General features: G+C 32.9%; 2 protein-coding genes across 2 annotated transcripts; both read left to right on the top strand.

The window, feature by feature from the left end:
• Positions 1-3,319: 3,319 nt before the first annotated feature.
• On the top strand, positions 3,320-4,597 carry LOC111203335 (cytosolic sulfotransferase 12). The gene has a single exon (XM_022697021.2). The coding sequence runs from the start codon at positions 3,474-3,476 to the stop codon at positions 4,452-4,454; it is 981 nt and encodes a 326-aa protein (XP_022552742.2). The 5' UTR covers positions 3,320-3,473; the 3' UTR covers positions 4,455-4,597.
• Positions 4,598-10,167: 5,570 nt separating this feature from the next.
• Positions 10,168-11,370, top strand: LOC106357771 (cytosolic sulfotransferase 12-like). Its single transcript, XM_022697020.2, has one exon. It carries the CDS (start codon positions 10,224-10,226, stop codon positions 11,193-11,195), a length of 972 nt encoding a protein of 323 aa, XP_022552741.2. The 5' UTR covers positions 10,168-10,223; the 3' UTR covers positions 11,196-11,370.
• The last annotated feature ends 3,985 nt before the right edge of the window (positions 11,371-15,355 follow it).

The following is a 15,355-nucleotide window of genomic DNA, read 5'->3' as shown; positions in this document are numbered from 1 at the left end:
CTCTTTCCTTCTCAAAAACCAAAATCACTATTTTATTGGATTCTCCTTATGAAAAGCTACGTACAAAAACAAAAAAAAAATGATTTTTTCTTTTATTTTCTGTTAACTAATTTTAGCTATTTTTTTTTGGTCAAAATTTTTAGCTAAAGCAAAGCAAACGTAAACCTTAAATAATGCATCCAAGTGTCGAGTTTTAGGAAGCTTGCTGATCATACACATTTCATTTCTATTTTTAATTATATGATTAATAATTTTATTTGATTAATATTTAGTTATATAATTTATTTATTTTAAAATTTCGTTTTATTTTTTTTTTTATTTTTTATACATTTTATTCATTAATGGTATAAACGATATTAACCACTCTAACTTTTAACGTGAGAGCTCAATTCTGAAAATTTACTTCGCAAATAATAGTATAGATAAATAAATAAATAAATAAATAAATATATATATATATATAATATAGTTATGGTTATTTTTATTTTAAAAATTATGGATGTACACATTTTACTTTTTGTTTTTAAAATATTTTTTTAATTATGTATGCTTTGATGATAGTATTTTATTTTTTATTTTTCAATAATAGATATTTTACTATCATAACATTTAAAATTTATTATTTTTAAAAGCAAAAACCAAAAACCAAAAACTAAAAAACTAAAAACCAAAAACTAAAATCAAAACCACCAATCAAGTTTTTCAAAAAACCAAAATCTACTGCAAAATCAAAAAACTAAAAATCAAAAACCAAAAACTAAAAACCAAAAACCAAAAGCCAGAAACCAAAAACCAAAATCTAGAATCTAACAAAACAATCATCACCTAAATGGATTATCTGAACTCGAACTGAAATTTATAAATATCAGAATAAAGCTAAAATCTTTAAATCTGAATAGACCTGAACCGAACCCGAATGAAATATCTGAACGCCTAACCTTAAGTAATTGATGATACAAAAGCAATAGGTATTGAAAAATGATGGTGATGCCCATGATCGAACTTGAGACCTTTAGCGTGTAAGGCAAACGTGATAATGACTACACCGCAGCACCTAATGTTTGCTTTGCCTCATTAAGGTTATAAAACATATTACACATCTCTCGTAAGCATTAAATGGTTTGAGACGCAATTTTATAGGAGTATAACCGAGGGCGTTGAATACTTGTGTAGTACGTAGCAGAGACTGGGGCTGAACAATTGCTTAAGAAAGCTAGGACGATGAGTATTGAATCCTCAGTGAAAGAGGCTTTGTCTACATACAATTATTATCTCAACAACATCGTGAGTTTTGTTTCCTCTCTTCTCTAGAAAAAGCTCATGCTTCATAGGTTTATGTTTGTTTTCTGTTGAAAAAGATTGGACCATACGTCTTGGAATGGAGTCATATAGATAGAGACATATGAGGTAGACTTACTAAAGGAACGAGCTTTCTAAAGGTGATTCATTTTTAGTTATGAATGATACAAAAGGTAACTCACCTAAATGCTCCAGGTTTTGGACATGAGCACATTGGAATTTGGAATGACGGTGGACATGCATAAATCATATTAAACTACTAAAACACTTAGACCAAAAAAACTACTAAACACACAAAATATAAAAAAATGTGAAATTATAAAGGGTAATAAAAGGAAAACAAGACAATAAAAAGGAGTGACAAAATTGAGTGGTAAGCTTCTACGAACACGGAACACGGAACACGGATACAAGATCTAGTTTCCAGATTTTTGGACACTAGAATGATGGAGGATATGCATAAAGCATAACGGAACTACTAAAAGCATAGAAGATTATTTTTAAAAAAATGTGAAGATTAAAAAAGGAAAAACAAGACTATCAAATAAAATTAAGGGGAAAACAAAGATTCGAAATAATAAACAGAAACAATGGAATAGGTAGGTTGGAAAAGTAAATCATAAGAGTTGGTAAGGAGATCAAGTGTGACGATGGCATCAGGATAATCACGACCTTGGAGTAGTAACTTGTGCTTGTCCAGAATTGCAATAGTAGGCACCCTGAACGTATAAGCAGTTGATGTTGTTGATCCAAACACAAAGCTTCGATCCTCTTCTCTCTTGCTGAGACGACCATCATCATCATAACAGTTAAGGGACACGAAAAGGACATGTGGACCGCTTCGAGACATCTGGATCAATTGTTGTCTTTACAAGAGTAAAATTTCCTTTCCTATTTTTGGTATGTGTTTTTTTAGGGGCTATCGCACCCAATAAACAAGATCACTTTAGTTTGTAGCGACTTCTTGCTGCAGAGTCTGACACCTCTCTGATGCATGACTTTTAAATATGAATAGATTACAATTGGGTTATACTTCATCTTTTTTCTTTATCGCCAGTAGATTATACTTGGAACTAAAATGTCTATAGAATCTACAACAATTGTTTTTTTTTTCTAGTAAAAGAGTTTGGCCTTTCTTCCTTTTGTTCGTTGTTTCATTAGCGAGAAAGTACTTTCTTGATTCTTGTTCGTTTGATCTTGCTGAGGTAAGACAATAGATTTTTTTTATCTTTATCTTTTATGCACAGTCTTGTAAAGTTGTGTACTGCTGAAGGAACCCGAAGGATGCGTTTGTCTCGCTTTGGCACTTGATGAAAAGATTGAATCTTAAGGAGATGGGACACGGTTGGTGGGTTTTGCAGAGGGTCAAGTGTTTATGGACCTTTTTGGGATCATGCCTTTTAGTTCTGGAAAGAGAGCCAAGCAAACCCAAAAAGGTTCTCTTTGATATGTATGCAGAGATGAGAGAGCAGCCTGAGGAATGTGTTATGCGGATCGCTGAGTTCTTGGGATATCCTTTCAGAGAGAGAGATTGGAATGAAGACTAAGGCATTTTCAGGAAAGGAGAGTCTGGTGGATGGAGTGATACTTTGACTCGTTTACTAGCAGATGAGATTTGATAAGACTACTGGAATAGAAACTAGTTGGTTCTTCTTTTAAATTCTTTTGCTAAGAATCTGCTTAATTAACTTCTTTTTTTTTCTCTATTTAATGAGCCTTTTTTTCTTTAGGATAGTGTTGTGAATTGTGATCTTGTCATGATGGACCAAACTGGTCTGACCTGTTTTTAGTCATATGTATATTTATTTGCGTTTTGATTTGATCTTTCATAGTCCATGAGCTTTTGGCCCATCACAAGTTTTCCGACAAAGCAACAAACAAGAAAAGACATCTGACTAAAATATTCTGGCGCTTATCTTTGACTTTTATAAGAGTTGTGATTCTCTTCTCTTCTCTTCTTTAAATATCTATTCTACGTGCTCTGCAAGAAGCAGGATATGTTGACTATTATAACATCAAAGATTAGGACCAAAAGGATCCAAGTATTGCGCAATTTACTTGTTGAGCAAACATCTCATTCAACACAACATTTTTCTTATAAAAAGCACACAAGCATCACACTCATAAATGCAAAAACATCTCATAGTTTCTAATATTTTTCAAGATTGATCTCAATGTCGTCATCACCATCAGCTGTTCCTGATTACTTGGGAGATGAAGATCTGACCCAAGAAACAAGAGATCTGATCTCCTCTCTTCCAAGGGAGAAAGGTTGGTTGGTGAGCCAAATGTATCAGTTTCAAGGACGTTGGCACACACAAGCTCTCTTACAAGGACTCATGGAGTGTCAAAAACGCTTTGAAGCCAAAGATTCCGACATTATCCTTGTCACCAATCCTAAATCAGGTACCACTTGGTTAAAAGCTCTTGTCTTTGCTCTCATTAACCGACACAAGTTTCCAGTTTCTTCTGGTGATCATCCTCTTCTGGTTACCAACCCGCACCTTCTCGTGCCCTTCTTGGAAGGAGTTTACTATGAGTCTCCAGATTTTGATTTTTCCAAGTTGTCTTTTCCAAGACTCATGAACACGCACATACCGCTTCTCTCCCTGCCAGAGACGGTTAAGAGCTCGTCTTGTAAGATTGTGTATTGTTGTAGGAACCCTAAGGACATGTTTGTCTCCTTATGGCATTTTGGGAAGAAACTTGCTCCTGAAGAAACCGCTGATTATCCCATTGAAAAGGCGGTTGAAGCGTTTTGTCAAGGTAAGTTTATAGGTGGACCCTTTTGGGATCATGTGTTGGAGTATTGGTATGCGAGCCTCGAAAATCCGAACAAGGTCTTGTTTGTTACTTATGAGGAGCTGAAGAAGCAGACTGGAGATACGATCAAGAGAATAGCTGAGTTCTTGGGATGTGGATCCATTGGAGAAGAAGAAGTGAGTGGGATTGTGAAGTTGTGTAGTTTTGAGAGCTTAAGTAGTTTGGAAGTTAACAGAGAAGGGAAGTTGCCAAATGGAATGGAGACTAAAGCTTTCTTCAGAAAAGGAGATGTTGGAGGATGGGGAGATACTTTGAGTGAGTCCTTGGCAGAGAAAATAGATAGAACCATTGAAGAGAAGTTTCAAGGTTCTGGTCTAATATTTTCTCGTTGAAATCAATCTTTGAGACTTTTTGTTTTGTTATTGTTGTGCTTTAATGATTTTTCTTTTTCAATCTTGTGATTTTTGTTTTTGCTATCTATGTTTTGGTGTTTGCTGTTATATGACAAAAAGATCGATCATGGTTTGTTTGATAATATTATTTTTTTTATCAGTTGAATATTGTAGGATTGTTCACATTTATTAGCGCTGGCAAAATAAAACTAATCCAAGCTCGACCTGATAAAAATAAATCCAAATCCCACATAAATATTAAATTGTTTTGTTCTATGGTATTTTGGATTATGAGTTCTTCTACCCAAACCAAATCCAAATTTAAATGTATATCCAAAAAACCCAAAAATTCAACCCCAAAAAAGTTTTATATCAAATCCGATCTCAATCCCTAATATGTATCCCAAATTCATTGGATATTATTGACTAACTAAAGTAATTATCTATTACATGAATAATAAACTCAAATACTTAGTGTAATATATATGTTTGATATTTGATTATTATTGATGTTTTTATGTTTTGATAATTGCATTTGAATTTCAGTTATTAAAAAGTTTGCTTTTGAATTTTATAAAATGTTGTTTTAAGTTTAAATAGTGTTTCTTACGTTTATAGAATTGCTAGTTGTTAATTTTAATTTAATTACGTTTCATTATGTATGATTCTTGTTCATACAAGGTTTTGGTTTGTCATAAATCATGTAATCATGATATGTCTCATGTTGTCATATATAGTTCAAGGACGAGTCTCATATGGTTGACGGACGAGTTTTCCAAATTAATTTTAAAGGACAAAAATACAATTTGATAAAACCACATACACAAATTTATTGAAAATATTAGAAATATATTAAGTTTAATAAAGTACAAATTAATATTTTCAGAATAGATGACCCGGTTAATATATGAAAGAGAAACTATTATGGGTTCAACCGGATGTTGGGTATATAACTAAACCTAAATCGAATCCGATTTGAACTTTTATAATATCCGAATGGAGCCGAAATTCATTAACCCAAAATATGAATGAACTCAAACCGAAACTCGATTTGGACTCCGATTGCCCACTTAGTCGTCTAGTTGACTTTCCTGCGAACATAAAAGAAAATAAATTTTAGTAACATTAACGTTTATATAATTACAAAGTTAAATGTGATGAAATTATAAATTATACGTAATTGTCACTACCAAAATTATTTTTGTTTCTTGGTTGGCTTAAAAATGAAGTGGATTTTTAATTTTAGTTGGTCTTTGTTCCTTTTGTTTTTGTTCATTTATTTCTAAATGTGAAAGTATATTCTTTGTTCTTGTTTGTTTGTTTATTTCTTTTGATTAATCTGAGGATATTCCGGATCTATATAAGGGTTTGTACTAAACCCAAAGGGAAGGTGCAATTCGCTCTGGGTATTATAATGGATCGTAAACAATGAATTTATATATGTGTAACCACATGTGAGACTAATAATTTTGCAATAGAGAAGAATCAAATTCCTAATCCGGACCAACAAGACAACTTCTCATACTATAAAAACCACTAGACCACCATAATGTGATTCTCTTGTTTGTTTGTTCTTACTGAGGAAAGACAACATATTACTTTATGGTTTATAAATCAACATTGAACACATTTTTCAAATAGCAAAAGATGTACGATATCTTGTAATCCATAGGATTACAATCTGAGAAAATTACTTGGATTAGCTCTTATTAATCAACTAGAAGGTTTTATGAGAGCCATGCACAGTGTTGATATATTTTTAGAAATTATTACTATTTATTAAATTAAAGTTTAAATTATATTTTAATAATGTTTTTAGATTTTAGCTTTATCAATACTAAAAAAAAACTTAAAATAATTATTCGTAATTTTTTTATTTAGTTTTAACAAAATTATTTATATTTTCAGATTTAGTTAAGTTTTATCATAAATTATTTTATTTTTATTAGTTGATTTTAGTTAAAAATACATTGAAGTAATAAAACTCAATTTACTAAATTGATTAACACTCGCTGAACGAACATATATTATGGCGAATATACATAAATAAATTTAATAATTTGAAAACATGACTAGTTGGTTTTACATCTAGTTAAAGTACAACTCAAAATTTTAATTATTTATGATAAAGTATAGTTATATATTAAAATTATTTTTAAATTCTAAAGTTGATATGAAATTTTTTATTTATTTATAATTATGTTATTAATTAAAAATTTTAATAATGATAGTACACATAAAATATTCTTATATTACAGAGAAACTTTACTAAAAATGTAAACTTCGTAAATGAAATCGTACATGTCATAATAAAATGAAAGCATGTCACATTTTATACTAAATCATGCCATCATTTTAAGAACTCTCATTCATTAATACATGTTATAATGGATCAATAAAGACCAAATTACCATCATACTTAATAATAATCACAATACTGTCATTATATAACTAATTTAAACAAAAATAATAATAACAGACAAATTAAATAAAATTATCCCATTATAAAACCTAGGGAAACTAGTTTACGAAAAATCAATATTTTTATTAAAAAATATTGAATATATAATCTATTAAAACTAAAGTACATTTTGTATTTACCCCTAAGTTTTCCACAAAAATTACCTTCTCATGCCACTCTAATTAAAACTATGTCGTCTTAAATACATTCGATAATATAAGTTTTTAATCATGTTCAAAATCAAGTTAGTTTCGAAGCCCATATTTTGGGTGTTTGGTTAGAAATAGAAGTTTGTTTGGCCTTTTAATAACAGTCCATTATGGTTTAATCCTAATGGTTTAGGGATTTTATGGTTTAGTCTATTTTGGATATCAATATATTTAATGTGAGTAGAAAATCGAACCGGTCACACTTATTTCCATCCTAAAACTCGACATCAATCAAAAAGTCATTCCTAATTTAATGTGACTACAAAATAGAACCAATCACACTTCTTTCCTTCCTGTTATTACTCTGCACGGGTAAATCATAAATATTATTTTATTTCCTATTTCTACGGAGTCTCCTTTTAAACAAAGCGGAGGTTTAGGACGAGAGAGATAAGCTCTGTTTAGACAATCTCCAATGTATTTTTCTATTTTTACCTCTAAAATAGAAGAACTCTATAATAGGGATAGGTTTTACTCCAATGTATTTCTCTAAAATAGAGATCTCTACATATAGAGTAAAATATAGAGGAATACTATTTCTTCCCCTATAAATAGAGAAAAAAATAGCAATCTCTATTTTAGAGGTAAAAATAGAGATGGGTTGGAGTGATTTTTCCTCTAAATGCTATTATAGAGGTAGAAATAGAGGTGGGTTGGAGATGCTCTTAAAATGAAACGAAAACTTTTTTTTCTGTTCACAAAAGGTTTGTTTGTTTGTTTCCCAGAAAAAAAAACTTAATAGGCTAATGATGAAAACATTAATAGTACTATGGTCCAAATTAAAATTTATTTTTCTCATATATTACTATGGCCCAACTTACAATAGCTACTTAATTCAAAGTTTTTGAATGATTGTAATTAATTTTTCTGTGATTTTTATTAAGTTGATGTACAAATATATATGTACATGTTAATTACTTATATTCCAAAATTTTACAAAGTACAAATAAATTCATATACACAACCAAGGAACTGAATAATCTAAACAATAAATACTAACATATAAAATAATAAGAATGTTTATGTGTAGACATGCCAAATTTAAAAAAATATGTAATATGTAATTCTTATATATCTATAAAACTTAAATGTTGAAAAATAATTCTTTTATAAAATAAAAAGACACATATAATTATAAGAGAAATTCTCTTAGATAGCTTTTTTTTAGTTTATTTTCACAAAAATAGACATTCAAAGAGGAAAATGACCAAAAGAGGTTTTATTGAATGGTAAATATGCATTTATACCCTTAAGGTTAACTAATATAAGACTTAGGGTTTAGAGTTAAGGGGTTGGGTTTTGGAGATATGTTCAAATTTAAAAAAAATAAAAAATAAATTTTAAAATTTTCAAAATAAATAAAGCTATTTTCGTCATTTTATTTTTAAGGGTTATTTTTTGTGTCAAAAACTTAAAAATGTCTATTTGAGAGAATTTTCCTAATTATAACTCCAATTATTAATAGATGTGAGATTGTTATATGATATCACTGTCCATCATAAAACTGATTGTTATTACAATATTTTTGGAATAAAATGGTATGAAATTACTTATTTCTATAGATTTCAATTTTTTATTCTTATCAAATACCTGCACGATTGCGCGAGTCAACTTCAAATTGGGTTTGGTAGATAAAATTATCAAAAATCTGTACTTATTTTTGAATATTTTTTGTTACTTTTTCAATTATTTTGTATGTTACTATCTAAATAATGTATTTGTTAAAATAACTATAAAATTATAACTTTACATATAATTTTAATCACAATATTTATAGTTTAATTTAATAAAGCACATACTTAATACTCTAATATTTTACACTTTAGAATATTAATTTAATTACCAAGTAAAACCAATAAAAGTACAATAAAAGAAGAATACAACTGCATAGTTTATAAATGGAATCAGTAACATAAATGTTTTTTTTTTTTAACGCTTTGGATTGTATTATTAAATCTTATAGTCAAAAAGTTCTAAACAATGAGAATTATCAAAACAAAAGAGTAGAATAAGGATACACCAGTAGGGATCCAAAGTAAACTAACAACACATCTTGCGTATGGATGACTAAAGATTTTCATATAAAAGCTCCATATTGCTTTTGGAGAAGCTGAATCTCAAGGGAGATAATCTTCGTATTAATCCAAAAACACCACGCTTCAGAATGAATTGAGAACGATTGTCACTCTCTTTTTAATACTCCAGTAGGAGCCATTGAGATAAGACAACTCTTTATATTGCTCTATTGATAATAATAGAGTCAAAGAGATTACCGTTCCATAGAATTTGATGCTGCTTTTTGAAGTAACCATAGTTTGCAGCAAGAACTCCATCACTGTCACATGAAGAACCATCAACGATTGAAGCCGGTAAGATCCGTCGCCACCATCCGCAGTAGATCTGTCAATTACTTTTTCTAAACGGTTCAATTGAACCGAAACTTTTATCTCTCCAAATCCATTGGAAGAAGCATACAAAAGAATAATAAAAAATTTTGCCAGATTTAAAACAAATTGGCAATCAAACAAACCAAGTAACGAGAAGTAAATCAAATCAAAGAAAGAGAAGCAGAACGAATCAAACAAGCCGATAACGGAGCTATAGAAGCCTCCCGCCATCGACTTGAAACTATAAAAAATCTCCTTTTTTTTCTCTCGACGGCTAGGGTTTGAGTAACATAAATGTTTATACAGATGAAAAACATATACTTACGAAGTACAAACACCTGTGCGGATCAAAAGCTAGTTAATATTAAAAACAGTGCGTCAACAAAATAACAAACAAGTTCTTATAATATTCTGGCGCTCATCCTTCTGACAATATGATAGTAGAGCCGTGATTATCTCTCTCTCTCTCTTGTTTTTTTCTTTTGAGATATTATTCTACGTGCTCTTCAAGCATGTTGACTATTCCATCAAAGATTAAGACAAAAAGATAAATCCGAGAATAGTATTGCGATTTACTTGTAGAGCAGGATATGTTGACTATTCCATCGATATTGTGCTTATTATAAATAGCACACAAGTATTACCCTCATAGATGCAAAAAACATCTTATAGTTTCTAAAAAAAAATCAAGATTAATCTATACTCTTCAACAATGTCATCATCATCATCATCTTACTTGAGAGATGAAGATCTGACACAAGAAACAAGAGATCTGATCTCTTCTCTTCCAAGCGAGAAAGGTTGGTTGGTGAGCCAAATGTATCAGTTTCAAGGACGTTGGCACACACAAGCCCTCTTACAAGGACTCTTGCAATGCCAAAAACACTTTGAGGCCAAAGATTCAGACATTATCCTCGTCACCAATCCTAAATCAGGTACCACTTGGTTAAAAGCTCTTGTCTTTGCTCTCATCAACCGAAACCAGTTTCCAGTTTCTTCTGGAAATCATCCTCTTCTTGTTACCAACCCGCACCTTCTCATACCCTTCTTGGAAGGAGTTTACTACGAGTCTCCAAATTTCGATTTCTCCGAGTTGCCTTCTCCAAGACTCATGAACACGCACATATCGCTTCTTTCCCTGCCCGAGTCCGTTAAGAGCTCGTCTTGTAAGATTGTGTACTGTTGTAGAAACCCTAAGGACATGTTTGTCTCCTTATGGCATTTTGGGAAGAAACTTGCTCCTGAAGAAACCGCTGATTATCCCATTGAAAAGGCGGTTGAAGCGTTTTGTCAAGGTAAGTTTATAGGTGGACCCTTTTGGGATCATGTGTTGGAGTATTGGTATGCGAGCCTCGAAAATCCGAACAAGGTCTTGTTTGTTACTTATGAAGAGCTGAAGAAGCAGACTGGAGATACGATCAAGAGAATAGCTGAGTTCTTGGGATGTGGTTTTATTGAAGCAGAAGAAGTGAGAGGGATTGTGAAGTTGTGTAGTTTTGAGAGCTTAAGTAGCCTGGAAGCTAATAGAGAAGGGAAGTTGCCAAATGGCGTGGAGACTAAAGCTTTCTTCAGAAAAGGAGAGGTTGGAGGATGGAGAGATACTTTGAGTGAGTCCTTGGCAGAGGAAATTGATAGAACCATGGAAGAGAAGTTTCAAGGTTCTGGTCTAAAATTTTCTTGTTGAATCAATATTTTAGAGTTTCTGTGAGGTGTTTTTTTTTTTTTGTCGACGAGTTTCTGTGAGGTGTTTATTATGCTTTAATGATGTTTTTCTTCAATCTTGTGATTTTTGTTTTTGCTGTCTATGTTTTGTTGTTTGTTGTTGTATGAATAAAAAAAGATCATGGTTGTTTAATATTCACAACTGGTCCTGGCCTAAAACAAAGGAAACTTGTGTTTTAGGCACCTAATTAGTATAACATGTTTTAAGGGCATCAAAAGTTGTAGTAGTTAAAAAACTTATAGTAGTTTACTTTATTGTAGTGGTTATGTCTTTCAATGATTTAAATGTATCGGTTCGAATCTTAACTTGTGCATTTTTACTTATTTAATACCTTTTTATTTCATTACAGAAATAACATGAGATAGAATCTCCTAAATATTATTTGTAAAGTGAATAATGTGAATAACTTATTATAGTTATTCATATTAACCACTTTATGTTTACATTTTTTTAAATGTCTATATATAAGTATATAAATTTTTAATAATTTTTGTTTCCTTACTTGAACGTTGATGAATTTTTCTAAGTTCACTCCTAATATTATGATATTTATTAATAAAAATAAAGATTTGATTAAGGATTATTTAGGAAAATAATACTAGGTGACTATCAATTATGGGTTATGCTATTAATTGGTAACATGGATAACATATAGTTTAACTATTTAACTTGATAGAGTATATCTAATTTAGGTGATAGTTATGGATTATTAAATATGATTAGTATTGCCATTTGGGATTGTTTTAATAATATTAGTATATCTAATATTATTATTAGATTATTAGATGATGTAAACGAAATAATCAAAATAAGATTTTAGATTATTAGCACATGTAAAATACAATAATTAATATTAGTTAAAACATGCAATTTTATTACAATTATTTAATACAAAGTTTTACTAATAATATAGGAAAACTGTAAACTGGGTGGGTGCTTACGATATATCTTTTAAAGTTAGGAATTAAGCTGTTTTTAATAGATAAGAAATTTTTATAAAGTGAAAATGAATATCAAAATTTTGAAACTATATAAATATGAGGGTAATGAGTTGTAAAATATTATTTACAAATTAATATACAAACCTTAAAATTGATATATGTAGTAGGGAATAGAATATTTCCATTCTTGAGATTAGGATAACTTCCATTATATTTGGAGATAATAACCAATTCCGTTAAGGAATATCTTGTCTTTAGAGTTGTATATATACGATGTATTGTCAAACTTGTTCAATAAGAAAGTCTATTCAGAATATCGTTTCCTAAGTTTACATGGTATCAGAGCAGAAATTTTCTGAGACCTAGAAATTTTTTCTTGTGTTTAAGTTCTTCGAAGTTCGGAGGCTTGTGTTGTGTTGCTGGTTCTCTGTGAGATTCAGCAAAGATGGTTGAAGGTGATGAATCGTCAGCCATCAAGAGTGGAACATCGGACAATGTCGGTGACGTTGGGAACAAGATTACGACGCCTTACTCTTTTTATGTGTCCGATAATCCGGGTGCTACGATCACGTCGTTGACGTTGACAGGAGATAATTATAATGAGTGGTCTAGTGAGATGACCAATGCTCTTCGTGCCAAACGGAAGCTTGGGTTCATCGATGGATCTATTACGAAACCATCCACAACCGATTCTAACTTGGAGCTTTGGCTTTCGGTTAACTCAATGATTATGGGTTGGATTTGGACGTCTATAGAACCGCGTGTGCGGTCTACGGTTACGTTTGTTCAAGACTCTCATAAATTATGGGAAAATTTGCGCAAACGGTTCTCTGTGGGAAATAAAGTGCCAGTGCATCATCTGAAGGAGCAGCTGGCTTCGTGTCGTCAAGATTGTCAGCCTGTGATTGAGTTCTTTGGGCGTTTGTCCAAGCTATGGGAGGAGTTAGACATGTATTCACCGCTTCCAAGTTTCACTTGTGCAGCAGCTTCGGAGATTGAGAAAGCTAGAGAAGCTGAGAAGATGCATCAGTTCGTAATGGGCTTAGATGAGGTTCGTTTTGGAGGAATTTGTCAATCGATCATCTCGTCAGATTCAGATTTGGATATTGGAAAGATATATGCTAAAGTTGTCAGAGAAGAACAACGTCTTAATTCAGCTAAAGAACAGGAGTCTCAGCAGAATGCTATTGGGTTCTTGGCTAAAACAGAAGCGGAGCAAACTACCCCTAGTGCTAACTCCACCGGTTCAGAAAAACGATCACAGTGTGCTCACTGCAGGAGAACTGGTCACGATAAAACAAACTGTTGGCAGTTGGTTGGCTTTCCTGACTGGTGGGAAGAACGTTCGTCGGCCAACAGAGATGGTAATGGAGGAAATAGAGGCGGTTCTCGCGGTGGTCGTGGGCGTGGCTCCTCAAGTTCTTCGCATAACACAGGAGCTCGTGTAAACAATGCTCATGCCACTACCTCCAACTCCTCATCCTTCCCAGGTTTCACAGAAGAAAAATGGACAGCTATTACCCAGATGATCAACGAACGAGCACGTCCACCTTCTTCTGATAAGCTTTCTGGTAAGAAGAGACACGGTGACCTTATATTGGACACGGGTGCGTCTCATCATATGACGGGCGATTTCTCTCTACTGATTAATGCGTTTGTTATACCACCGTGTCCAGTTGGGTTTGCCGACGGCAATAGAACGTTTGCAACTCACGTTGAAAGTTTGCCATTAACAGATCAAGTCACATTGGAGAAAGCACTATTTGTGCCGAACCTAAATTGTTCTTTGATTTCTGTTTCAAAATTTTTGAGACAGATAAATTGCTTTGCTCTTTTTACTGATACAGTGTGTGTCTTGCAGGACCGTTTTACGAGAACCCTGATTGGAGCCGGTAAAGAGTGAGATAGGGTATACTACTTTCAGGATGTCATGGCTGCAAGGGTTCATCGTGTGACTAGTCCAGTTGTTAGTTATGCCGATCAGTTCATGTGGCACCAACGGTTAGGGCATCCGTCGTTTTCTGTTTTATCGTCTTTACCTATGTTTTCTACCAATAAAACAGCTTCCCCTAGTCCATGTGACACTTGTTTTAGGGCAAAGCAGACACGAGAAGTTTTCTTTAACAGTTCAAATAAATCTAAAGAGTGTTTTGATATGATTCATTTTGACGTATGGGGACCGTATCGTACTCTTTCCTCAAGTGTAGCAGTCTACTTTTTAACTATTGTTGATGATCACTCAAGGGCTGTGTGGACATATCTCCTTCTCGAAAAATCAGAGGTTAAAACCGTACTCCAAAACTTCTGTGCAATGACGTCTAGACAGTTTGGAAAACCAGTGAAGATCGTTCGTTCACATAATGGGACTGAATTTACTTGTCTTACACGATATTTTCGAGAACAAGGTGTGTTACATCATACGTCGTGTGTTGCAACGCCTCAGCAGATGGGCATGTTGAGAGGAAACACCGACACATTTTGAATGTGTCTCGGGCATTGCTATGTCAAAGCAAGCCACCGGTTAAGTTTTGGGGTGAAGCTGTGATGACAGCATCCCATTTGATTAACAGAATGCCCACAAAAGTTCTCAAAGGACGTTTTCCTTATGAAATACTGTATGGGATCAAACTGCAGTATGATCACCTTCGTGTCTTTGGAAGCTTGTGTTACACACATCGCCGGTCTCATGACAGAGACAAGTTTGGGCCAAGGAGCAGGCGATGTATCTTCCTTGGTTATCCGTTTGGTCAAAAAGGATGGAAGGTTTATGACTTGGATAAGAAGGAATTTCTTATCAGTCGAGATGTTGTTTTCTACGAGAATGAGTTCCCAATGGTCTCTGTTCAAGTTTCCCCACCTGCGCATGTTCCATCTTCGACGCCCGTTTCTGATGAGGATTGGTTGCTACAAGCAGAAATGAATTTAGCCGAAAGGGGGAGCAGTGCTATACCCCCTGTGATCGAACAAGAAACAGAAGCGTCTGCTCCGGCTCATAACTCCACCGCAACAGCACACGTTGAGGAACTTCCTGTTTCTTCACCTATAGTATTCGATACTCTCAATACAAGTTCAGAGTCTTCCACTCCAGAAGATCAGCTAGGACGTGGTCAGCGGGTTCGTGTGCCTCCAGCTAAGTTTCAAGATTATATTGATTACAACACAGTCACCATAAAGGATACC

The sequence above is a fragment of the Brassica napus genome, chromosome A2 (genome assembly GCF_020379485.1).
Source record: "Brassica napus cultivar Da-Ae chromosome A2, Da-Ae, whole genome shotgun sequence".
Classification (NCBI taxonomy): domain Eukaryota; kingdom Viridiplantae; phylum Streptophyta; class Magnoliopsida; order Brassicales; family Brassicaceae; genus Brassica; species Brassica napus.
The sequence above is the reverse complement of the archived record's forward strand: the minus strand, read 5'-3'. Positions and strand labels throughout refer to the sequence as shown.

Coding starts and splice junctions, on each gene's coding strand:
- LOC111203335 (XM_022697021.2), top strand. CDS start 3,474: ATGTCGTCATCACCATCAGCTGTTCCTGATTACTTGGGAGATGAAGAT.
- LOC106357771 (XM_022697020.2), top strand. CDS start 10,224: ATGTCATCATCATCATCATCTTACTTGAGAGATGAAGATCTGACACAA.